The 21062-nt window shown below is 46.8% G+C and overlaps 1 protein-coding gene across 7 annotated transcripts in view; it reads left to right on the top strand.

Moving 5' to 3' along the window:
- Pdgfra (platelet derived growth factor receptor alpha) overlaps positions 1-21062 on the top strand; it is a 48578-nt gene that overhangs the window by 10209 nt on the left and 17307 nt on the right. For all 7 annotated transcript variants that reach the window (XM_006250880.5, NM_012802.1, XM_039091626.2 and 4 more), the window contains 13 exons: positions 949-1266; positions 5421-5681; positions 6490-6620; positions 8388-8559; positions 8645-8834; positions 12117-12232; positions 13674-13800; positions 15788-15981; positions 16625-16719; positions 16935-17067; positions 19104-19208; positions 19964-20074; positions 20292-20445. In XM_006250880.5, the coding sequence (XP_006250942.1) occupies positions 949-1266; positions 5421-5681; positions 6490-6620; positions 8388-8559; positions 8645-8834; positions 12117-12232; positions 13674-13800; positions 15788-15981; positions 16625-16719; positions 16935-17067; positions 19104-19208; positions 19964-20074; positions 20292-20445 (2107 nt within the window). The remainder of the gene's footprint in view (positions 1-948; positions 1267-5420; positions 5682-6489; positions 6621-8387; positions 8560-8644; positions 8835-12116; positions 12233-13673; positions 13801-15787; positions 15982-16624; positions 16720-16934; positions 17068-19103; positions 19209-19963; positions 20075-20291; positions 20446-21062) is intronic.

Below are 21062 nucleotides of genomic sequence, written 5' to 3'. Positions count from 1 at the left end.
TTTGAGCATATTCAAATAGAATAAATACTCCGGCACCCTTCTTCAGGCTTAGTGACTCCAACCTGTGATCCCAGTCACTCGGGAGGCAGGAAGATCATAAATTCACAGTGTGCCAGGGCTACATGGTGAGACCCTGTCTTTAAACCAAAATGAAAAGAGGGTTGGGGAGATGCTCGGTGGTCGAGCGCCTACCTGGCACTTGGGAGATTCTATCCACGTGTTTATGTGTTGCAGACATTACTCTAGAGACCATGAATTAATAATTAGGTCAGAACTCGTCTCCTTTTTCTCACCAGTCCAGGGGAGCTAGAGTGAAACGTGACGCTTGGAGATTAGTCCCGAGCCCCTCCCTGCCTGCGTCTTATTTATTACTTGTGGATTGAAACCCATGCCTTCCGGCTTAGGCGTTTGGAAATCATTAAGGAGAGATGGCGTGCCAGAGGGCGGCACTGAGGGAAGACGCGACTCTTGAGTGAGCCCAGATCTGCTCTGTGCTTTGTTCCGCGTCTCTCCCTGCCCCTCTTCTCACATCTCCTGCCCACTTTCTTTCTTTCTTTCTTTCTTTTTTAAACTGAGGGAAACTTCTGCAGGGCATATGCAAGATAAAGAAGCCATATGTGCCTGAGTGCAGACCGCACTGGGATATTTTATGGTCACACATAAGAGTGTGAAATATGGAATTAGAATCAGACATCCTTTATCCATTGGAGTGTTTGGAGGGGTGAATACGGGGCGTTTGCTGGGGCTGTTGAGGCCGTTGGAACACTTGCTGCCCTCAGCAGATGCAGTGGCTGCTATAATGGGGGGCCTTTCATGTGCATCCAGAGCAGCGGAGTTTCACGTAGAAATGGCCGTTGTTCCTGTAAGCCGCTACTGTGGCTCCTCTCAGCGCTCTGGAGGAGCCGTCCTCTCTGGCTGGTCCTATTCAATGGCCGTTCCTCTCTACAGGGCCGAGCCTCATCGTCTGCCAGCTCTTATTACCCTCCATCCTTCCAAATGAGAATGAGAAGATTGTGCCGCTGAGTTCGTCCTTCTCTCTGAGATGCTTCGGGGAGAGCGAAGTGAGCTGGCAGCACCCCATGTCTGAAGAAGAGGACCCCAACGTGGAAATCAGAACCGAGGAGAACAACAGTAGCCTCTTTGTCACGGTGCTGGAAGTGGTCAACGCCTCAGCGGCCCACACCGGATGGTACACTTGCTATTACAACCACACTCAGACAGAAGAGAGTGAGATCGAAGGCAGGCACATTTATATCTATGTACCAGGTGAGTGGCGGGGCTTTCACACCGCGCTGCAGCCTGTCCTGCCTGCCTCTGAGCCACCGTGTTAAGGTTCATAAAACACAATTCATAAATGTTTATCGCAGAGAGACTGCAAGGTAGAAAACACAGTTTTTTCCCTTCCTTTGTCTCTCTCTATCTGTTTCTGTGTCTGTCTGTGTCTGTCTCTGTCTCAGCATGTTTCTCTCTGTCTCTCTGTCTCTGTGTCAGTTTCTGTCTCAGTGTGTCTCTCTCTGTCTCAGCATGTCTCTCTCATCTGTCTCTGTGTCTGTCTGTGTCTGTCTCTGTCTCTGTGTCTCTCTCTGTCTCTCTGTCTCTGTGTCAGTCTCTGTCTCAGTGTGTCTGTCTCTGTCTCAGCATGTCTCTCTCTGTCTCTGTCTCTCTGTCTCTGTATCAGCCTGTCTCAGTGTGTCTCTGTCTCAGCATGTCTCTGTCTCTGTCTCTCTGTCTCTGTCTCTCTGTCTCTGTGTCAGTCTCTGTCTCAGTGTGTCTCTCTCTGTCTCAGCATGTCTCTGTCTCTCTCTGTCTCTCTGTCTCTCTGTCTCTGTCTCTGTGTCTCTGTGTCAGTCTCTGACTCAGTGTGTCTGTCTCTGTCTCAGCATGTCTCTGTCTCTCTCTGTCTCTGTCTCTGTCTCTCTGTCTCTCTCTGTCTGTCTCTGTCTCAGTGTGTCTGTCTCTCTATCTCTGTCTCTCTCCCTCTCCTGCTTATAAGCCAGAGGAGGACACTATGTCCTGCTCTCTCCCTGTACTTGATTCTCTCACTGGAACTCTCACTGAGGCTGGAGCTAAGTCGGGAACCGGCAAACTCAAGCTATCCTCCTGCTTCCGCCTTCCACAGAGCGAAGGATATAGATTTATTTTACATGGGTCTTTGGGATTTGAACTCTGGTACGCATGCTTTTGCAGCACACGCTCTTACTCACTGGGCCTTCTCCTCAGCTCTATGTCCGCCTGCCTGCCTGCCTGCCTGTCTGTCTGTCTGTCTTTGGTTCCTGAGCCTCTTGCTGTTCCAGCTCATAGTAATCCCAGGTTCCGCCTTCTGAGTGCTAGGGTTAAAGGCATGGGGTGCTTAGCTTGCTTGTTTTGGTTTTGGTTTCGTTTATAAGATAAAGTCTCCTTATGCAGACCAGACTGGCTCTGAACTTACCAACCTCACCTCCCGAGGCACAGAAAGAATTATTTGCATTTGGTACGAGATTCCGATATTTGTTGTTGTTGTTGTTGATTTTGAGATGAGAGCCTGGTATGTTGCCCAGGCTATCCTCAAACTGCTAGATTCAGCGAGTCCTCCTGTCTCAGCCTCTCAGGTAGCGGAGACTACCCACATTATGAGCAGCAAAATGCACAAATGAAATACAGATCATTTGCACGTTCAAACCAAGAAAAATTCATGGAAGGCTTGGAGAGGTGGTTCCGGTTTGGGAGCATTCTCAGCTCTTGCAGAAGGCCCAAGTTTGTTCCTAGGACTCAACAGAGATGTATCTGGCTGTTATTACCATGGGAATAGAGCCCTCTCCTGGCCTCTACCTGTACTGCATACACGTAATGTATGCATCCAGCTAGAACACTGGCGCACACACAAAACAAACAAACAGACAAATACATGGTATTTAATAAAGACGGCCGTGTGGCTGGGGATATAACTCAGTAGCAGAACACTTTCTCAGCATGTGCAAGGCTGTAGATTCTACAGAGAAGTGCTCATGGTCAAGGTCAGGGCTCTACTCATTTTGAAAAGTCTTTACTGTGGCATGTCTTTCACTGGGATAGTGCAAAAGGAATCAAATTCTATTTGGTTCAGTCAATGTGAGCGAGCGCTTACAAGTGTATCAGGCACCGTGCCTTGTGTAGGATGCAGGGTGAACAGGCAAGCCTTGCTTTGGATATTTACAGTTCGCTAGGATAGATTCCAAATAGCCACCCCGTGTCAGCTTTCATACAAATGTGCATTTCCTTTTGACAAGTGGGAAGGACTTCTTCTGGCCTTTGTCCCTAACATTTAGGGGCATTTCCGTGTTAATGATAGAATCCTGTGTTTGCTGACAAGCGGATGCCAAGACGGAAGTTACGTGCATTGGGTTTAGAAGGGGCAAGCCCTAGGAAAGGGGTGAGAATATCCAGCACGGCCCTGCTGGACTCCATTAAGTGGATCAGTACTGCATGGCCTTCTTGCCCACAGCCCTCGGGTGCCCTCAGTCATTGACCGGAAGCATTGCCGGGGAGTGTGACTTTAGGTTCTGAGGGCTATAGGGCTAGGCTTCAGATAGTCAAGCCCCCTGTGGTTGGAGTGATGTGCTTTTTCTGGAACCCAGGCTTACCTAAAAGCTTCAGATGCATTTGGGTGAGATGCCCTCCTTCCCCCCTCTCCCCTGCTCTCACCCTTTGCCGGTCTGTAGCTGTCGGTATCTGTGCACAGCGTTGTCTCCTGATATGAACAGCTGTACCAAGAAGGACCTGGGTGTTACCTGTACGTCATATAGGTAGTAGTTGGTAGTCGGGAAGATTAGTCTTGGAAAGGAAAGCCCCACTGAAGCATGAGATATCAGTCTATCTACCTGGACCTGTAATGGATGATTACCTCTTTGAAGTCTTTGTGGACAGGGTTTAGGCGTTTGGAACTCTGGTCACAGATTAGGACAATGGGTATATTGTTGGAGAATGGAAAGAGCTTTGGAATACAGGCGGGCTGCCATTTGCACCCTGCTTTTACTGCACATACATGGGTGCTGGGGATCTGAACTCTGGTCCTCACGTTTGCATGGCCAACATTTTACTTCTGTCCAGCTCTGAAATGTCTTTTCTGATAATAGAACACTTTGTTGTGAAAAGGACAGATATTTAGCACATTGCTTTAATGCTATACATGGATGTTGTTGATGGTGGTGGTGGTGGTGGTGGTGGTGGTGGTGGTGGTGATGATGGTGATAATTATGATGATGAACACATAGATTCCCTTCAGTGAGAGTTTCTAACCCTGGAGGGTTTTCTCCGTGCTGTGAACAGATGGACTATGGCCTCGTTAAAAGTGGCTCTCGAGGGGCTGGGGATTTAGCTCAGTGGTAGAGCGCTTACCTAGGAAGCGCAAGGCCCTGGGTTCGGTCCCCAGCTCCGAAAAAAAAAAAAAAAAAAGAACCAAAAAAAAAAAAAAGTGGCTCTCGAGGTTTCAGTCTGCCTAAACTAGTCTGGATTTTTTTTTCTTCCCAGTTCCCACCTCCAGTATGAACACGACCCAACACTATCCAGTGTTGTTCTGTGGGACCTTCTCTGGGGCAGTTATAAAGCCAGGCCCTGCTGCAGCTAATGCTGCTGACAGAATCTTAGTACTGCTCACCACAGCAGTTCTGCTAGGGACACTTTGCCAAGAAAGGCTTCCAACTGTGGAATCATCCCTGCTGGGTGTCAAGTGGGTCTTTGGGTAGCTGAGAGCATGCTCTGCCTCTGCTCTTGGTATCCCACCGCTCCTCTCAGCCCGAGCCTCTTATTTCCTGAGAGACATTTGTGCTACTCGTCAATGATACCAGCTATAGGCATCGTGGGTTTCTAAGAGCAGTTCATGTGATAAGAAGTATGTCTGGACAAGGTAGTGGATACCCAAGGGGATTGATCATGAGTTCAAGGACAGTAAGACATATACTAGTCCAGACTGGGTAACACAGCAAGACCTTATCTTAAACAAAGCCAAACATAACTAATGTGAAAAGTAATAAACAAACAGACATACAAAAGAGACAAGGACTACAACTGTTCTCTTGATTTTCAAAATTTCGATGGGGCATCCAGACTGGTGTTTCTAATAATTGCCAGCACTTAGCTGTTGTTTCTGTTTGATTTTTAAAGTTCCTTTCTGCTTGCCAAAATAACGAATGTTGGTGGTAGCGCGACTCTTGTGTATAGGTGCAAAGGTAACATTCAGACCTAGCAAGAGTAATGCCAGGCTGGGGTTATAGTTCAGTCATAGAGAAGTTGTCTAGCATGTGTGGCCCTATGAGATGTATCCTTAGTACCACCAACACGTTGACATTGATGATGATGATGACGACGACGATGATGACAGAACACTTTTTTTCCTCTCTAAATGTGTGTAAAAATGAAATGAAACCTTAATAGATTCTTCTTTCTTTCTCTCTTTGAAATCACAGACCCAGACATGGCCTTCGTGCCTCTCGGCATGACGGATTCTTTAGTCATTGTGGAAGAGGACGATTCTGCCATCATACCCTGCCGCACCACGGATCCAGACACTGAAGTAACCTTGCACAATAACGGGAGGCTGGTGCCTGCCTCCTACGACAGCAGGCAGGGCTTCAACGGAACCTTCAGTGTGGGGCCTTACATCTGTGAGGCCACCGTCAGAGGGAGGACGTTCAAGACCAGCGAGTTTAACGTTTATGCCTTGAAAGGTACTCTCACCTCTTTTAAGTCAGAGCAATGGGAACACAAGGACTTTCAGTTTGATCATTGCCTCTTCCTTCACTGTACAACGTGGCTGTAATAACACAGGCTTAAAAAACACCACAGGCCGAACTTGCTTCTACGTGTAAGACTGCACGCTCCCCGAAAAGTATCGCAAGGAATTCTTTCTTGCATTAGCCTCTTACTATTTGGTTAACATTCTTGACTACACAGCCCTGAGAAACAAACATACACCCCAGGGGGGTTGGAGTCCTAGATTAATTTCAGTAACTTAAGAATTAAGCGATTTCGGTTTTGAAGGAAGTCTATAGTTAAAGAGGCTAAACTGCTTCCCTTTGATGTGAGGGGTTGGCTTGACTGGCGAAGTCCGCACTGGCGGATTTTAGGGAGGACTTTACACGGAGCAGACGTGAGAAAATGTCACTTGCCTCTTGTTACAAACTTACTTTGTGCTGGGCTCTGGGGAGGCGCGAAGAATAGAAGTGACACAGAATAGAAGTGACAGCCAGGGGCACAGAGCCTCAAGGTGGCTTGTAAGGGTGCAGCCATACGGCCCAGGCATGTGGTGTTCTGGTTAAAAGAGACTGAGTTTTACTGTTGTTATTATTTGGTATTTCTGCCCTATCCCAAGTGGTGTAAGACTCCGAGTCCAGGTTTCTCAGACATTCCAGTGTTTGCCTTGGTTACACTAGTTAGGACACGATTTCTCATAGTTTTTAATGAGCCCGATTCAGCTGCAGGTTTTACTCTGAGATCCTAACTATACTGTATATTTTGTTTGTCACGTCCTCACAGCCACGTCAGAACTGAATCTGGAGATGGACACACGCCAGACTGTGTATAAGGCAGGAGAAACGATCGTGGTGACCTGCGCCGTCTTTAACAATGAGGTGGTTGACCTGCAGTGGACTTACCCTGGAGAGGTGGTAGGTACCCCGGATAGGGAGTGCATGGAGCTGACGCAGCAGGACTCCTAATGTATACATGCCAGAGGTGTTTCTTGAGGATGGGCACATCCCTGAGCTTCGCCAGGCCTCGGTTTCCCCATCTGGACAATGGGCTCATTCGACTCCAGAACTTTTAAATTTTCTCAGTCAGGGAGAGTTTGACATGACCACAAAGGGACATGCTTCCCTTGAGGAGGCAGAAACAAACAAGAATGTTGTGTGGCTACAACACAAACGTTAAAACATCCAGAAGGCGAGAGAGGCCTGGGTTTTAGATATTAGCTGATGGCAGAGAGTCATGCATCCTCATTGTCTTGGCTCACACTCAGTGGGGCTGTGAGGCATCTGACAGTGTGGCTAAGCATCTATGTCATTGGGGTCTGTGGTTACCAAGCTGCGCGAGAGCACCTACTCCTTCCAGCTAACTGGGGAATAACTAAAGCCGCATCCGTTCTCCTGGCTGTAGGGAGTATATGAGAGCTATGTATGAAGAATATGAAAATCAAATGCAGAACTGGTGTTTAATACTGTGGATGGGGGATGGAGAGATGGCTCAGTGGTTAAGAGCACTGACTGCTCTTCCAGACGTCCTGAGTTCAAATCCCAGCAACCACATGGTGGCTCACAACCATCTGTAATGGGATCTGATGCCCTCTTCTAGTGTGTCTGAAGACAAGGACATATCTAAGTACAGTGTACTTACATAAAACAAATACAATAAATCTTTTAAAGAAAAGAGTTTAAAAAAATACTGTGGATGGGCTCCTTATAGGCAACAAAAACACACATATACAATTATGTATGGGGAACAAATCCATGTGTCAATTATATATACCATGAATGTATTTTTTCCTCCTTACTCTTTTAAAAAACAATACACGCACACACATATATTATTTATCTATTTATTTATTTATTTGAGTGCTTTACTTGCATGTGCGCCTGCATGACAGAAGAGGGCATTGGATCCCATTACAGAAGGTTGTGAGCCACCATGTGGTTGCTGAGAATTGAGCACATGATTCGCTGCTACATTACTGCCTTATCCCAGTGCTTTAATTTCTACTCGTCTTTGGTTTTGTGGAGCTCACTCTTGTAGCCCAGGCTGGCCTAGAACTTGCTACATAGCTCAAGCTAGCTTCATCCTCAGGGGATTAGTCCTGCTTCAGTTTCCCACATGCTGGGGTTAGAGCAGTGAGCCACCACACTTTAAAGCACGGCTTTTTACAGGTCCTGGATTTAGTATTACTTTCATCTCTTGTTACTGCATATGAAATGAACACAATAGCAGATGCATTATGGCATTTTCACACACACACACATACACACACACACACACACACACACACACACACATGACCATGCTCATCCACCATTAACGCTGCACCCCTGCCCCCGCCCACACCCCCCTGCCCCTGTCCCACCCCTGTTAGCAGGTTCCCTTCTTCTTTTAAGCTAGTCCCCTTCTTTCTTTCATGCCCTTTTACGATTTGTACGTGGCCCAGTTAGCTTAATTAAAGTGACTTCTAGGAGGATGGGCAAAGGGTTATGGCAGTAGCATGGGTCACTTAGCAGGGTCTACATTACTGAAGAGAATGTAGCCTCTAGCAACGATTGCCGATTGCCAAGTCTTCCAGGTGCACAGGGCTTAGGCCGGATGAGCCCACCTACGTTCACAAGCCCTGCATTAGGGCTCACTCTAGAAGGACCGTTTTGCATGACCATTTTTCTTGTGTGCCACTGTAGAGAAACAAAGGCATCACCATGCTGGAGGAGATCAAACTCCCGTCCATCAAACTGGTGTACACGCTGACCGTCCCCAAGGCCACGGTGAAGGACAGTGGAGATTATGAATGTGCTGCCCGCCAGGCCACGAAAGAGGTCAAGGAAATGAAGACAGTCACCATTTCTGTTCACGGTACCCACTACTCTCGTCAGTGGCAGTACTTGGTTGGGATGCGTCTGCTGTGGTCACTATTTAACGGGAACCCCTGCTTTCACAGAGAAAGGCTTCGTCCAGATCAGGCCCACCTTTGGCCATCTGGAAACTGTGAACCTGCATCAGGTCAGAGAGTTCGTGGTGGAGGTGCAGGCCTACCCGACCCCCAGGATATCCTGGCTGAAGGACAACTTGACCCTGATTGAGAATCTCACTGAGATCACCACCGATGTGCAGAGGAGCCAGGAGACGAGGTAAAGGGAGCCCTTCAAAAGCCACTCCTGAGAGCATCGGCCCACCGGACGTAGCCCCTGAGCCGAGCCGTGCTTACCACCACGTTTTAATCACGGCTTCGTCACGCTTTCATGATAACATGGCAGCCTGGCAATAACACATCCATAAGTATTTAACATCAAACGAGAAGAAAGGACTAACATGTTCTGTCCCCCAGTCAAGGACGGCACACTGTTTCTAGCTAAAGGTGAAGGAAAGATGGGGAATTGGATATGCTTGGATTCAATAGAGTCCTTGATAGCCATCATATTTCAGCAGACTTATGAACTGATTTCACCCGTGAGGTGATTCGCGCGTAAGCCTACAAGTCACCAAATGCCATTGTTCAGAGTGCGTCTGCCCCAAATCCAAGATTCCACTGAGATGAAACTGGGGTCTCCTTAGATCTGACTGCAGTGATGGTGCAGGTTGTTCTTACCTCTGACTGCCCTCCTGCCGTTGGTCACCCCTGGGTCTCTTGTGTCCCTTGCATGCTCGGCAAGCACTCTACCACTGGGCACTGCAATTTCTCTTGAAGTTTTTGAGCCATGAGTAGAACTCAGGAGTCAGAGGTGCACTTTTTTTTTTTCTTCTTTTTTGAGACAGAGTCTCCTTCTGTAGCCTAGGCTGACCTTAAACTCTCAACAATCCTCCTGCCTCATAGCCTATAGGATTATGGGTATGAACCACTGTACCATTTAAAGTAGTTATTTCCATGCTTGTTGTTGTTGTTGTTATTATTATTAGTAGTAGTAGTAGTAGTATTGTTGTTATTAATATTTTGTTTTCTGGGACAGGGTCTTGCTATGTAGTCATGCCTGGCGTCAAGCTCATACTGATTCTCATGCCTCAGCTTGCAAGTGCTGGGAGACACAGGGTCTTCCTGGCACAGCTGACATTTCACGGGTGTCTGAGCAGGAATTCCAGGCTGTAATAAACAGCATTGGCAAGGCGTGTCTGTCAGGGGAGTGGCGCTAGAAAAATGCTCATTACTGAGATTTGAGAACCCTTCAGAACTTTGTCCTTTCATTCATGGTCAGGCAGCACCAGGTGAGCAGAGTGGCCACCTTCCTGGAGCTTAAAACCAGTGAACCTGCTGACTTTCGTGGCTGAACAAATGCGGGCTAAGAATGGCCTGGATCATTTGGCCATCAGCAGCCAGAAATCTAATCCAGTAATGGGCAGAGAGAGGAAAGCTAGTGTAGCCTGCTTTTCTATTAGTCCTGCACCTGAAGGGTATATTGAAGCCTCTGAAATGCTTTTTTTAAAATGATTTTTTATTGTTATTATTTTTATTTATTTGAGTACACACTAGATGTCTTCAGATACATCAGAAGAGGTCATCGAATCCCATTACAGATGGTTGTGAGCCACCATGTGGTTGCTGAGAATTAAACTCAGGTCCTCTGGAAGAACAGTCAGTGCTCTTAACCTCTGAGCCATGTCTCCAACCTCCTCTGGAATGCTTTTAATATAATTTAATGAATCTCAGAATGAGTGCTCTGTGGGTGCAATTATCATATTTTATATGTATGGAAGTGGCTAATAATTCCTGTGGGTAGTCTAATAATTCCTAGAATTTTGTTCCATCCCAGATGCTTTTGTGTATTGGGATGTTTTACAATGAAATGAAAAGCCAAATGTGAAAATAATGTATTTACACAATACACACACATACACGCACACACACACACACTCATATATACACATATGCACACATACACACAAATATACACATACATGCATATACACATGCTCATAAACACATAAACACACATACATGCATATACACATGCTCATAAACACATAAATACACATACACACATGTGCACACACCCAATAATACACACATACACACATACACATGCATATACACATGCTCATACACATACATACACACGTGCACACACCCAATAACACACACACACATACTCATACACACATACATGCACACACACATGCTTATATATATATACATATACACATGTGCACACATACATACACACACTCATACACACATATGTACATATACATGCATAAACACATGCTCATACACATGCATACACATGTGCATACATTCACTAATATACACATACACACATACACAAATACACACACTCATATACATATACACACATACATGCATACACACATGCTTATACATACACATATACACACATGCACACACATATACACTCATACACACATATACACATACATGCATACACACACGCTCATACATACACATACACATGCTCATATACACATACACACACACTTATACACACATACATACACATACACATGCACTCTTACACTCACATACATACACAAACACGCACTCTTACACACATACACTCTTACACACACACTTACACACACACTCTTACACACATACATACATATACACACTTACACTCTTACACACATACACACATACAGACATACACATACATACACACTTTTACACACACACATACACACACACACAGAGGTACACAGTATAGGCAGGCACACACAACTGTATGTCTGAGGACAATTTTGGGGAGTGAATTGTTACATTGTATCTTGTTGAAGCAGGGTTTCTCTTGGCCCTGCCACTGTGCTGAACATTCCAGGCTAGCTGTCCCGAGAGCTTAGAGGCAATTCTCTTGTCCTTTTCTCCCATCTCACCACAGGAGTGCTGGGTTTGGAGATGGGCACCACTGCATCTGACTTTTTATATGGGTTCTGTGGATTGAATTCAGCCCACCAAGCTAGAGCAGCAAGCACTTTTACCATCCTAAGTGTTCTCATTTTAAAGGTCTTTTCTTTTTCATTCAGGAATGAGGTCTTGCAGGGAGGTGGTGACACACATGTTTAATCCCAGCGCTTGGGGAAGCAGAGAGGCAGGAGGATCTCTGTCAGTTTGAGGCCAGCCTGGTCTACAGAAGAAGTTCCAAAATAGCCAGAGATACAATGAAATCCTGTCTTTAAAAACAAACAAAACAAACAAACAAACCACCACAAAAATAATCCAGAAATGAGGTCTTGCCTTATTGGTGCTACTGGAGATGACTTATGTCAAAATACTTGGCTTTTTTATTGTCTATGAGTGAGACCTTCAGTGTGTGGAAACTAGATCAAATTTTAGAAAAGATATTGATAGTGACAAGATTTTTTTTTTTTTTTAGAAATAAAATTTCAACCACAAAGTGAAGCTCCTTAAACAGTTGGTGTTTATTTAGTTCCTGCTTATTAAAGGAAACTTCTTGTCTCTTAAGGTATCAAAGCAAATTAAAGCTGATCCGGGCTAAGGAAGAAGACAGCGGCCATTATACCATTATAGTTCAGAATGACGACGACATGAAGAGCTACACGTTTGAGCTGTCAACTCTAGGTATGTAAAGGTCGTGTAAAGGTTCTGCTCTCATGGATGACTGTCCCACAAAGACACCTCAGCTCTTCTCTTCAAAGCCTTGGAGAAAAAGCAAGACCTTGAGGTAGAAGTTGGGACTGGCCCTGACAGATGTCAGGGGCTATGTCATTGTGCCTGAAAATTCAGGTCCATTTGGGGCATTCCTCACCCCAAACTCTGAAATGCTCCAAAATCTGAAACATTGTTTCTTATCAGGGGAGGAGTTGAGATAGAGTCTACATATGTAGCCCAGGCTAGCCTTGAGGTAACAATTTTCCTGCCTTGGCCTCCCAAGTGCTGAGATTCCACCACCTCTAGCTCAAAATCTGAAAAATTTTGAGTGTTCACACAATGTCACAAGTGGAACATCCCGACCTGACATCTTGTGACAGGTCAGAAAATATTCAGGCATATAAAAATACTGTGTAAAATTACCACCTGGCTATGTGTACAAGGTGTGTGGGAGATATAAATGAATTACGTACTTAGGCTGAGTCCTTCCCCAAGACATCTCATTAGGACCCAACTTCGGAAAACCTCTGAAATCTAAAACACTTCTGGAGAAAAATATGTTCTGAGGAAAAATTTTAAAGTATGTATCATATAGTTGGAATTTTTATTTAGTTTAGTTTTTTAAAATATTTAATATTTATTTTTAACATTTGTTTAGTTTCACGTAATTTAAATTATTATTTACTTTAAATTAAAGTAATAAAAAGGTAAACTAAAAACTGTATATTTTCCAACCTCGTCATTATTATTACCATTATTTATTATTATTGGTGATCATTAAATAATTATAATTAATAATAATTAGTAAAAATTATTATCATTTGGTAATGGAATCCTGTGTTTTAAAAACAAGTCAAGGGGCTAGAGAGCTAGCTTGCTGCTTGCTGCTCTTGCAGAAGACTGGGGTCAGGTTCCGGCACCCACACGGTGGCTTACAACCATCCCTAACTCCAGTTCCAGGGCATCTGATAGTCTCTTCTGGCCTCCACATGTGACAGACACAAATGTGGTGCATATACACTCATGCCAGCAAAACACTTGCCTAACTTATTTGACTACAAATTGGTGAAAAGGTCTTTAAATCTAATGATGTCCCCATACACATTTGAGTGAAGGCTGCTTTGGCCAAATCCATTGGTCAAATGCAAAGAGAATGGTGGATCTCTTTCTTCCAAACAGAAGGACCACGGGCCCTTCTCACCTTCCTCCGTCCAGATATGAATCGCCCAGGCACAAAGCCCCCAACACTCACACTGACGTAGCTATTAATTAACTGAGTGGATCTGTTCAGGCTGGAGTCACTTCCGTCTAACTCATACAACTGGTCCCTGAGGACCTTTCCTGAACTCATAGCGACATTCTTTGGAGGGACAAAATCTGCTCAGCCCTGACTTCTCCTTTCCTCTCCCAGTTCCTGCCTCCATTCTGGAGCTTGTGGATGACCACCATGGCTCTGGCGGGGGACAGACTGTGAGGTGCACGGCTGAAGGCACCCCTCTTCCGAACATCGAGTGGATGATCTGCAAGGATATTAAGAAGTATGGAAACCAGATGTTCCTGTTCTTGTGTGGTCAGAATGTTTTCTCCGTGACGTAAAGGGCCTCGCGTGTATTTTATGTGTCTGGTTGACCTCTTTTTGGATTTGTGATTCTTCCTCTGCCCACAGCTCGGATTACTTACAAATCATACAATAGGTTTCTAAAGTAGATTCCATCTTTTGATGTGTGTGCGCACGCACATGCATGCATGTCCTCAAAGGGCCTTTAGTGTTATTTTTTTTTATTTTATTCTCCATTGTTTTTCAATTTCTCTTCTAAAATGGTCTCTAATGTGAAGACAAGAAGAATTGTAAAAACCTTTCTTGTTCACAGATTTTAACCGCACTAGCCAATACATGTGTAATCAGATCCTCATATATATGGATCTGTTGCAAACCAAGGTCTCACTCCCTCTGCAGCCCATGTTGACCTCAAACGCAACCTCCTCTTGCTTTGCTCTCCCAGGGGTTGGGGTTACAGGTGTGCACCACCACCCCGCCCAGCTCACATTTCTTACTTCTTACCATAAACGTCGTTGCAGTGGCTAGACTGACAATGCAGACAGAACGGAGAGCCGTGCCCACATGAGTATTCACACCCACTTGTTCTTTGGAAGCCAGGAGAGGGCACTGGGCGCCCTGGTAACAGGTGGTTGCGAGCATCCTATTAGGAGTGTTGGGAACCAAACGTGGGTCCTCCACAAGAACAGTGTGAGCGCTTCATTGATGGGCCATCTCTCTAGCTCCTCCTCCACCTTCTTAGGTAGGCCCACGAACTGTGTGCTCACACCACTCCCCATGGCGACTTGCTCCTTCCAGAAGGCTTCGAGTGTCTCTGCTTTCTGCTGCTGTTCTCACTGAGAGCTGCAGAGTGACTTGGGTGCTGGGATCTTTAGGTGTGATGATTTACCCCAGAAGACTAGTGCAGCCCTAGGGACCCCTTAGCAGCTCTTCCTGGGGTGGAAGATGAGGAGGAGGAGGAGGGGGGGAGGAGGGGGAGGAGGAGGAGGGGGAGGAAGGGGAGGAGGGGGAGGAAGAAGAGGAGGAGGAGGAAGAGGAAGAGGGGGAGGAAGAAGAGGGGAGGAAGAGGAAGAGGAGGAAGAAGGGGAGGAGGAGGAAGAGGAGGAGGAAGAAGGGGAGGAGGAGGAAGAAGAGGAGGAGGAAGAGGAAGAGGGGGAGGAAGAGGAGGGGGAGGAAGAGGAAGAGGAGGAAGAGGAGGAGGGGGAGGAAGAAGAGGGGGAGGAAGAGGAAGAGGGGGAGGAAGAGGAGGAGGAAGAGGAGGGGGAGGAAGAGGAGGGGGAGGAAGAGGAGGGGGAGGAAGAGGAAGAGGGGGAGGAAGAGGAAGAGGGGGAGAAAGAGGAAGAGGGGGAGGAAGAGGAGGAAGAAGAGGAGGAGGAGGAAGAGGAGAGGGAGGAAGAGGAGGAGGAAGAGGAGAGGGAGGAAGAGGAGGAGGAAGAGGAGGAGGGGGAGGAAGAGGAGGAGGGGGAGGAAGAGGAGGAGGGGGAGGAGGAGGAAGAGGAGGAGGAAGAGGAGGAAGAAGAGGAGGAGGAGGAAGAGGAGAGGGAGGAAGAGGAGGAGGAAGAGGAGAGGGAGGAAGAGGAGGAGGAAGAGGAGGAGGGGGAGGAAGAGGAGGAGGGGGAGGAAGAGGAGGAAGAGGAGGAGGGTATTTTCAAAGGAGCAGGAGATTTGTATTGTTAAACATATTGGATGCTATCTTAGTTTGCTCACAGGTCCAAGATTTGAGATCGGTAGGTATATTTTGTGGACTTTATCGGCCTCCACAAACCATTAGCTTTGGTTGTCCATGCGGGATTATTCCTCTTGAGCAGGTGCAAACTAATTTTCATGTGAACATGCATAACAAAATGAGAAAGCTAACCTGTTGTAACCCCCAAATATGTGCAAGGTCAGCAATGTGGAAGGGTCACCGGTCACCGGTCATTGGGACTCTTGGTAATCAGATCTTATTTGTGTCACATTCCCTCTAGATGTAATAATGACACTTCATGGACAGTTTTGGCCAGCAACGTCTCGAATATTATCACGGAGTTCCACCAGCGAGGCAGGAGTACAGTGGAGGGACGAGTGTCCTTCGCCAAGGTGGAAGAGACCATCGCAGTTCGGTGCTTGGCAAAGAACGACCTTGGCATTGGGAACAGAGAGCTGAAGCTGGTGGCTCCCAGTGAGTTTCTCAGTAGGCAGGACAACTCCAGGTCACCAGCCAAGCCCTGTCTTCCTCAGGTGGGATGTGGAATCCCAGACAGGGGTCACGTAGTAACCAAGGTCCCGAGAGAGAAGTTCAAGCAGGCACTTGAAGCACTGGTCCGAATGCCAGGTCCTCTTGTTTGCACTCAGGGACCCAGCTGCATTTTCAGGGCTGTGGACATTCTTGCTTGTCATGTAGTCTGAGCACTGCGGCGTAGGGATAGAAAGTGAGGAAGGAGCTTTTGTCTCTCGATCCTCAGGAGAGTCAGGTTTGAGTCAGGAACATAGGAATGAAGCCAAAAGAAAGACAAACAAAAGGCAAAATTCACCTCTACTGTGAAACTTATGAGGTGGATATTTCTGCAGATAAAGTCTTCATCGTCTCTATTCAAATTGTCCAAAAGGAGATCTTTGGAAATGTTTTGTCCCAGGGAAGAATCACACACATTTAATTGCAAGGGTACAGGTGTTTGAGAGACAGTATAGGGAACCCCCAAAGTGACCTGGGGATCCTGGACATTTCCCCACCAGCAGGGAGACAGTCTCAGTTGGTTTCTCTCTGGCCTGCCATCCAGGAATAACTGACGAAGTTCTCTACTGTGTCTCTGTCTTGCCCCCAGCCCTGCGATCTGAGCTCACGGTGGCGGCCGCGGTGCTGGTGCTGTTGGTGATTGTCATTGTCTCTCTCATTGTCCTGGTTGTCATTTGGAAGCAGGTGAGTCTCTAGAACCTCCAGAATGAGAACGGCTGCATCTTTCAGTGTTTGGTTCAGAGAAGGGGTTTGGTAATTCCATGTGTGGTGAACCATGTTAGATACTTTATGGTGGACCACGGTAGACTTTCCTGGGTCCAGTCACTTTGGTTCTGTAGTGAAGCTCAGTTGCCTTGAGACCCTGGTAATTCACCAGTTACCCGCTCTGGTCGTTACAGAAACCACGGTATGAAATTCGATGGAGGGTCATTGAGTCAATCAGCCCTGATGGACATGAGTATATTTATGTGGACCCCATGCAGCTGCCTTACGACTCCAGATGGGAGTTCCCGAGAGATGGACTAGTGCTTGGTAAGTTTCCGTGAGGGTGACCTCCCAGGACCCCAGTGTCACCTACATAGCTTGGGACAGAATTGGAGACTTGGACTCCACTCACAAAGTTGGATATGGTGGTTCACACTCTTCATCCCAGCACTGGGGAGACTGAAGATGGAGGACTGTGAGTTCAAGACTAGCCTGGGCTACATGGACATCTGGAGCATGAGCTCCTTGGGGCTGAGAAGGGGAAGTCAAGGGTCTAGCCTTGGTAAGGCCTCAGATTCTATCCCCCAAACTAAAAAAGGAGTTGGTGCACTGGGCATGGTAGTGTATACCTATAAGTTTGGACTAGGAGGGCAGAAGGATCCTGAGTTCAGTGTCATCCTGGCTATCAGGCCACCCTGGGCTACGTGAGACCCTGTAGCAAAATGCCAAAAGGAAAGAAATTCTTTTTTGTATTTTTTTTTGTTTCTATTCTTTTTTTTTTTGGAGCTGGGGACCGAACCCAGGGCCTTGCGCTTGCTAGGCAAGTGCTCTACCACTGAGCCAAATCCCCAACCCAGGAAAGAAACTCTTAATCGTATCCTTGGGATGATTTTGGCTTGGCAAAGATGTCACAATGGAAAAATGAAATACATTTCTGTAACTGAAGAGGACAGCTGAGAAGTGAGAGAACTCAGTGGGCTTCAGTCCGCTTTGAGGATTCATAAAATACTTCTTTATGCATGTGTAATATAGGATGTAAAAATGTATGCTGGTGTTGTGGTGCATGCCTCTAATCCCAGGGAGGCAGAAGGACTGGGAGTTCAAGGTCACACACACACACACACACACACACACACACACACACACACACGTTAGAGCAAAATATAAAAAAGAAGTTAGCCCCTTTGGGGCTTTGTTACAATCAAGGGGCTCACCAGATGCAGTTTCCAGTTATCTGTCTTCTGTCTGTCTCTCTGTCTGTCTGTATGTCCATCTGTCTATCTCATGCCAAAGTTCAGAGCTAGGAGCTTACAGTCACTTGAGCCAAAGACAAGCAAAGCTTCCCTGCTTAGACCGGTGCTTCTTTAGTCTGTCTTCTACCACTGTTTCCCAGAAAGGCATCCAGAGCTTAGAGAAATCAGAAAGAAATAAAATGGGCAGTGGGGGCTGGGGGAGGAGGTGGGGATCGGGAGTAATAGAGCTATCCATCCCTTTGCCCCCGTCCTCTTGGCAAGGCCAAATTGCTGGAGGAACAGCACCTTTCTAGACATGGATGCTGGAGGCACAGACCGGAAGAGTGGACATGGCCACTCTTGGCGTCTTTCTGTGCCTGGGCTGCCCATGATCAGACCGGCTTCCTGGAAAAACCCCCCTTAGACCACATTCTCTTTAAGAGTGGAGACAACAGCGTTGATTTCTTTGTCTCTCTGCACAAAGAAGGGCTGTGCTGGCACGTACAGCCTCTGGTCTAGGGACCTTGCTGGCACGTACAGCCTCTGGTCTGGGGTCCTTGCTGGCACGTACAGCCTCTGGTCTGGGGACCTTGCTGGCACGTACAGCCTCTGGTCTGGGGACCTTGCTGGCACGTACAGCCTCTGGTCTAGGGGCCTTCCTTTATGACAAAGGAGACTAGTTCAAGTTTTCAGTTGTGCATTCCTCAGAATCAGTGGCCTTTGGAATACAGAAGATTTCCAGTGGTTAAGGATTTGTTAATGCAAAGGTTGCTTCTGTGTGCATGTGAGAAACAGAAGAGTAGAGAACCAGGGGGGTTGGGTAGAAGCCATGGAGGTAAGTGCACAGGAGTCCCGGGGCCTGGCGGGAGCCCATGTTCACACCAGGGAGGGCCGTGCTCTCCTCTCTTGTCTGTGTTTTCCTTTCCATTGCAAATGTTATTTGACAAAAGCAATTACACTAATTTCCTTCCCTGTGGGCTCAATTCTTTCCTGACATGATGACTTGGAGGAATAATTAGGCTTACTCAATACAGGAAAAACACACCCCCAGCTGTACACCCCTGTGCACCGGCCTCTGCCAGGAGAGTGGAGGAGCCTGAAGCTGGTGTTGATGGCTCTGTTTGCCCACAGGTCGGATCTTGGGATCCGGTGCATTTGGGAAAGTGGTTGAAGGCACAGCTTATGGATTAAGCCGGTCCCAGCCTGTAATGAAGGTGGCTGTGAAGATGCTCAAACGTAAGTGTTTCTTCCCAGGGATACTTTGAATGTGGAGATACTGAATAACTTCTTAGGAAAATTGAGTTTATTGTGATTGTTTGGACTCTAAGTTTTATGTGGATTTAGGCTTAGCCTCTACCACATCCCCATCCCCCCACCCTCAAAAATTAAGTTTCTTTTGTTCTTATCCCTCACTGTTAAAAAATCAGACACTCTTATTTCTTATAACCTTTTTATTTATTTATTTATTTTAAATCTTAAAAACGATGGGGCTGGGAAGTGGCTCAATGGGTGAAGTGCTTTCTGTGCAAACTTGAGGATCTGGGTTCTGATTCCCCTAGCATCCATCCAGGAAGCCAGAAGAGGTGGTTTGCTCCCGCAGCCCCAACACTTAGGGAGGCAGGGGGTAGATCCTGGAGGCTCACTGGCTAGCTAGGCTACTCACTCAACTTGGTGAGCTCTTAGGTGCAGTGAGGGACCCTGACTCAAAATATAAGATGTGGAAACAGTTGAAAAAGATATCCTGATGTCAGCCTCTGACCTCCATGTGTACTTGTAGGCAAGGGTATTCAGGTGTGCACGCACGCACACACACACACACAAACACACATACACACACACACACACAGGATCAGTAGTCTAGACTACTGAAGAGACTGTCTTCCTTTAGACTCTTGGTAAATAAATAATATAGAACCACAAGGTTAGATGTGTCTTTCTGAGATCCAGGAGTAGGGAGTGTAGTTGTACTGAAATCTGGTTTACTTCAACAGCCACAGCCAGGTCTAGTGAGAAGCAAGCTCTCATGTCTGAGCTGAAGATAATGACTCACTTGGGACCGCATCTGAACATTGTGAATTTGCTGGGAGCCTGCACCAAGTCAGGTAGGCTCCTTGTCCTGGGGTTGAGGGGGTGCTGGGAATACTCTTTGCTGTGGAAACTTTTGTACCAGTCTCAGGTACCGATTGCCCTCTCTGCCTCCTGAGTGTTAATCGCAAGCAGAGCTCACTGGTTCCCTGACCTTTTGGAAGTTTGTTGGTTCAGAGCATCACGGCTTCTTTTTGTTCTCCATTTTTACACATGACTTTTTGGTCCTCACAGGCCCCATTTACATCATCACAGAATACTGCTTCTATGGGGATTTGGTCAATTACCTGCATAAGAACAGAGATAGCTTCATGAGCCGACACCCAGAGAAGCCAAAGAAAGACCTGGACATCTTTGGATTGAATCCTGCAGATGAGAGTACCAGGAGGTAAATCTGAGGGGAGCATGTGTGTCCTTGACAGACTCCAGGCCTGCAGACTCTAGGCCAGCACCAGAGGCCACAAGGCTGGCAGCCTACTTAGCCATCCGTGTCAGTGTGGATGGATGCCTATCTGCAGGTGTCTTGGACTGGATCATCACATGGGAAGGCTGTACTGATAGGTTTGAATGACAGGGGGCAGGGATCCTTCTGAGCGCCATTCTCTTCTTTGTATGGGATTTCTCAGGACACGTATATGCTACTCTGGCAAGGGATGTCATTTGTGCTCACCCCCAGGATGAGCTGTTGGTCCTTGCTGAACCTGGGCCAGTGATACTCATTTGTCTCCACCGTTAAAACGTCCAAGTGTCTGTAAAGACCCCGGAGAGTACAAGGGCCTCCCATACTATTAAGTTACCCAGTGAGCTCCGAATGGGTGTTCAGTTCATTGAGTCACAGGGACTATGTGTCTGAGCCACATGGCCACATGGCCACTGAACCCTCAGGGGACAATGACGGCCTTCTGGTCATAAACTTTTCAATAGTTCAGTCTAGCAGACTAAGAATGCTCTGTGTGTTTATGGGAATGTAGCCCCACCCTGACTTCCCTGTAGCTCTTGGGGATG

This window comes from Rattus norvegicus, chromosome 14, assembly GCF_036323735.1.
Source record: "Rattus norvegicus strain BN/NHsdMcwi chromosome 14, GRCr8, whole genome shotgun sequence".
Classification (NCBI taxonomy): Eukaryota; Metazoa; Chordata; class Mammalia; order Rodentia; family Muridae; genus Rattus; species Rattus norvegicus.
The sequence above is the reverse complement of the archived record's forward strand: the minus strand, read 5'-3'. Positions and strand labels throughout refer to the sequence as shown.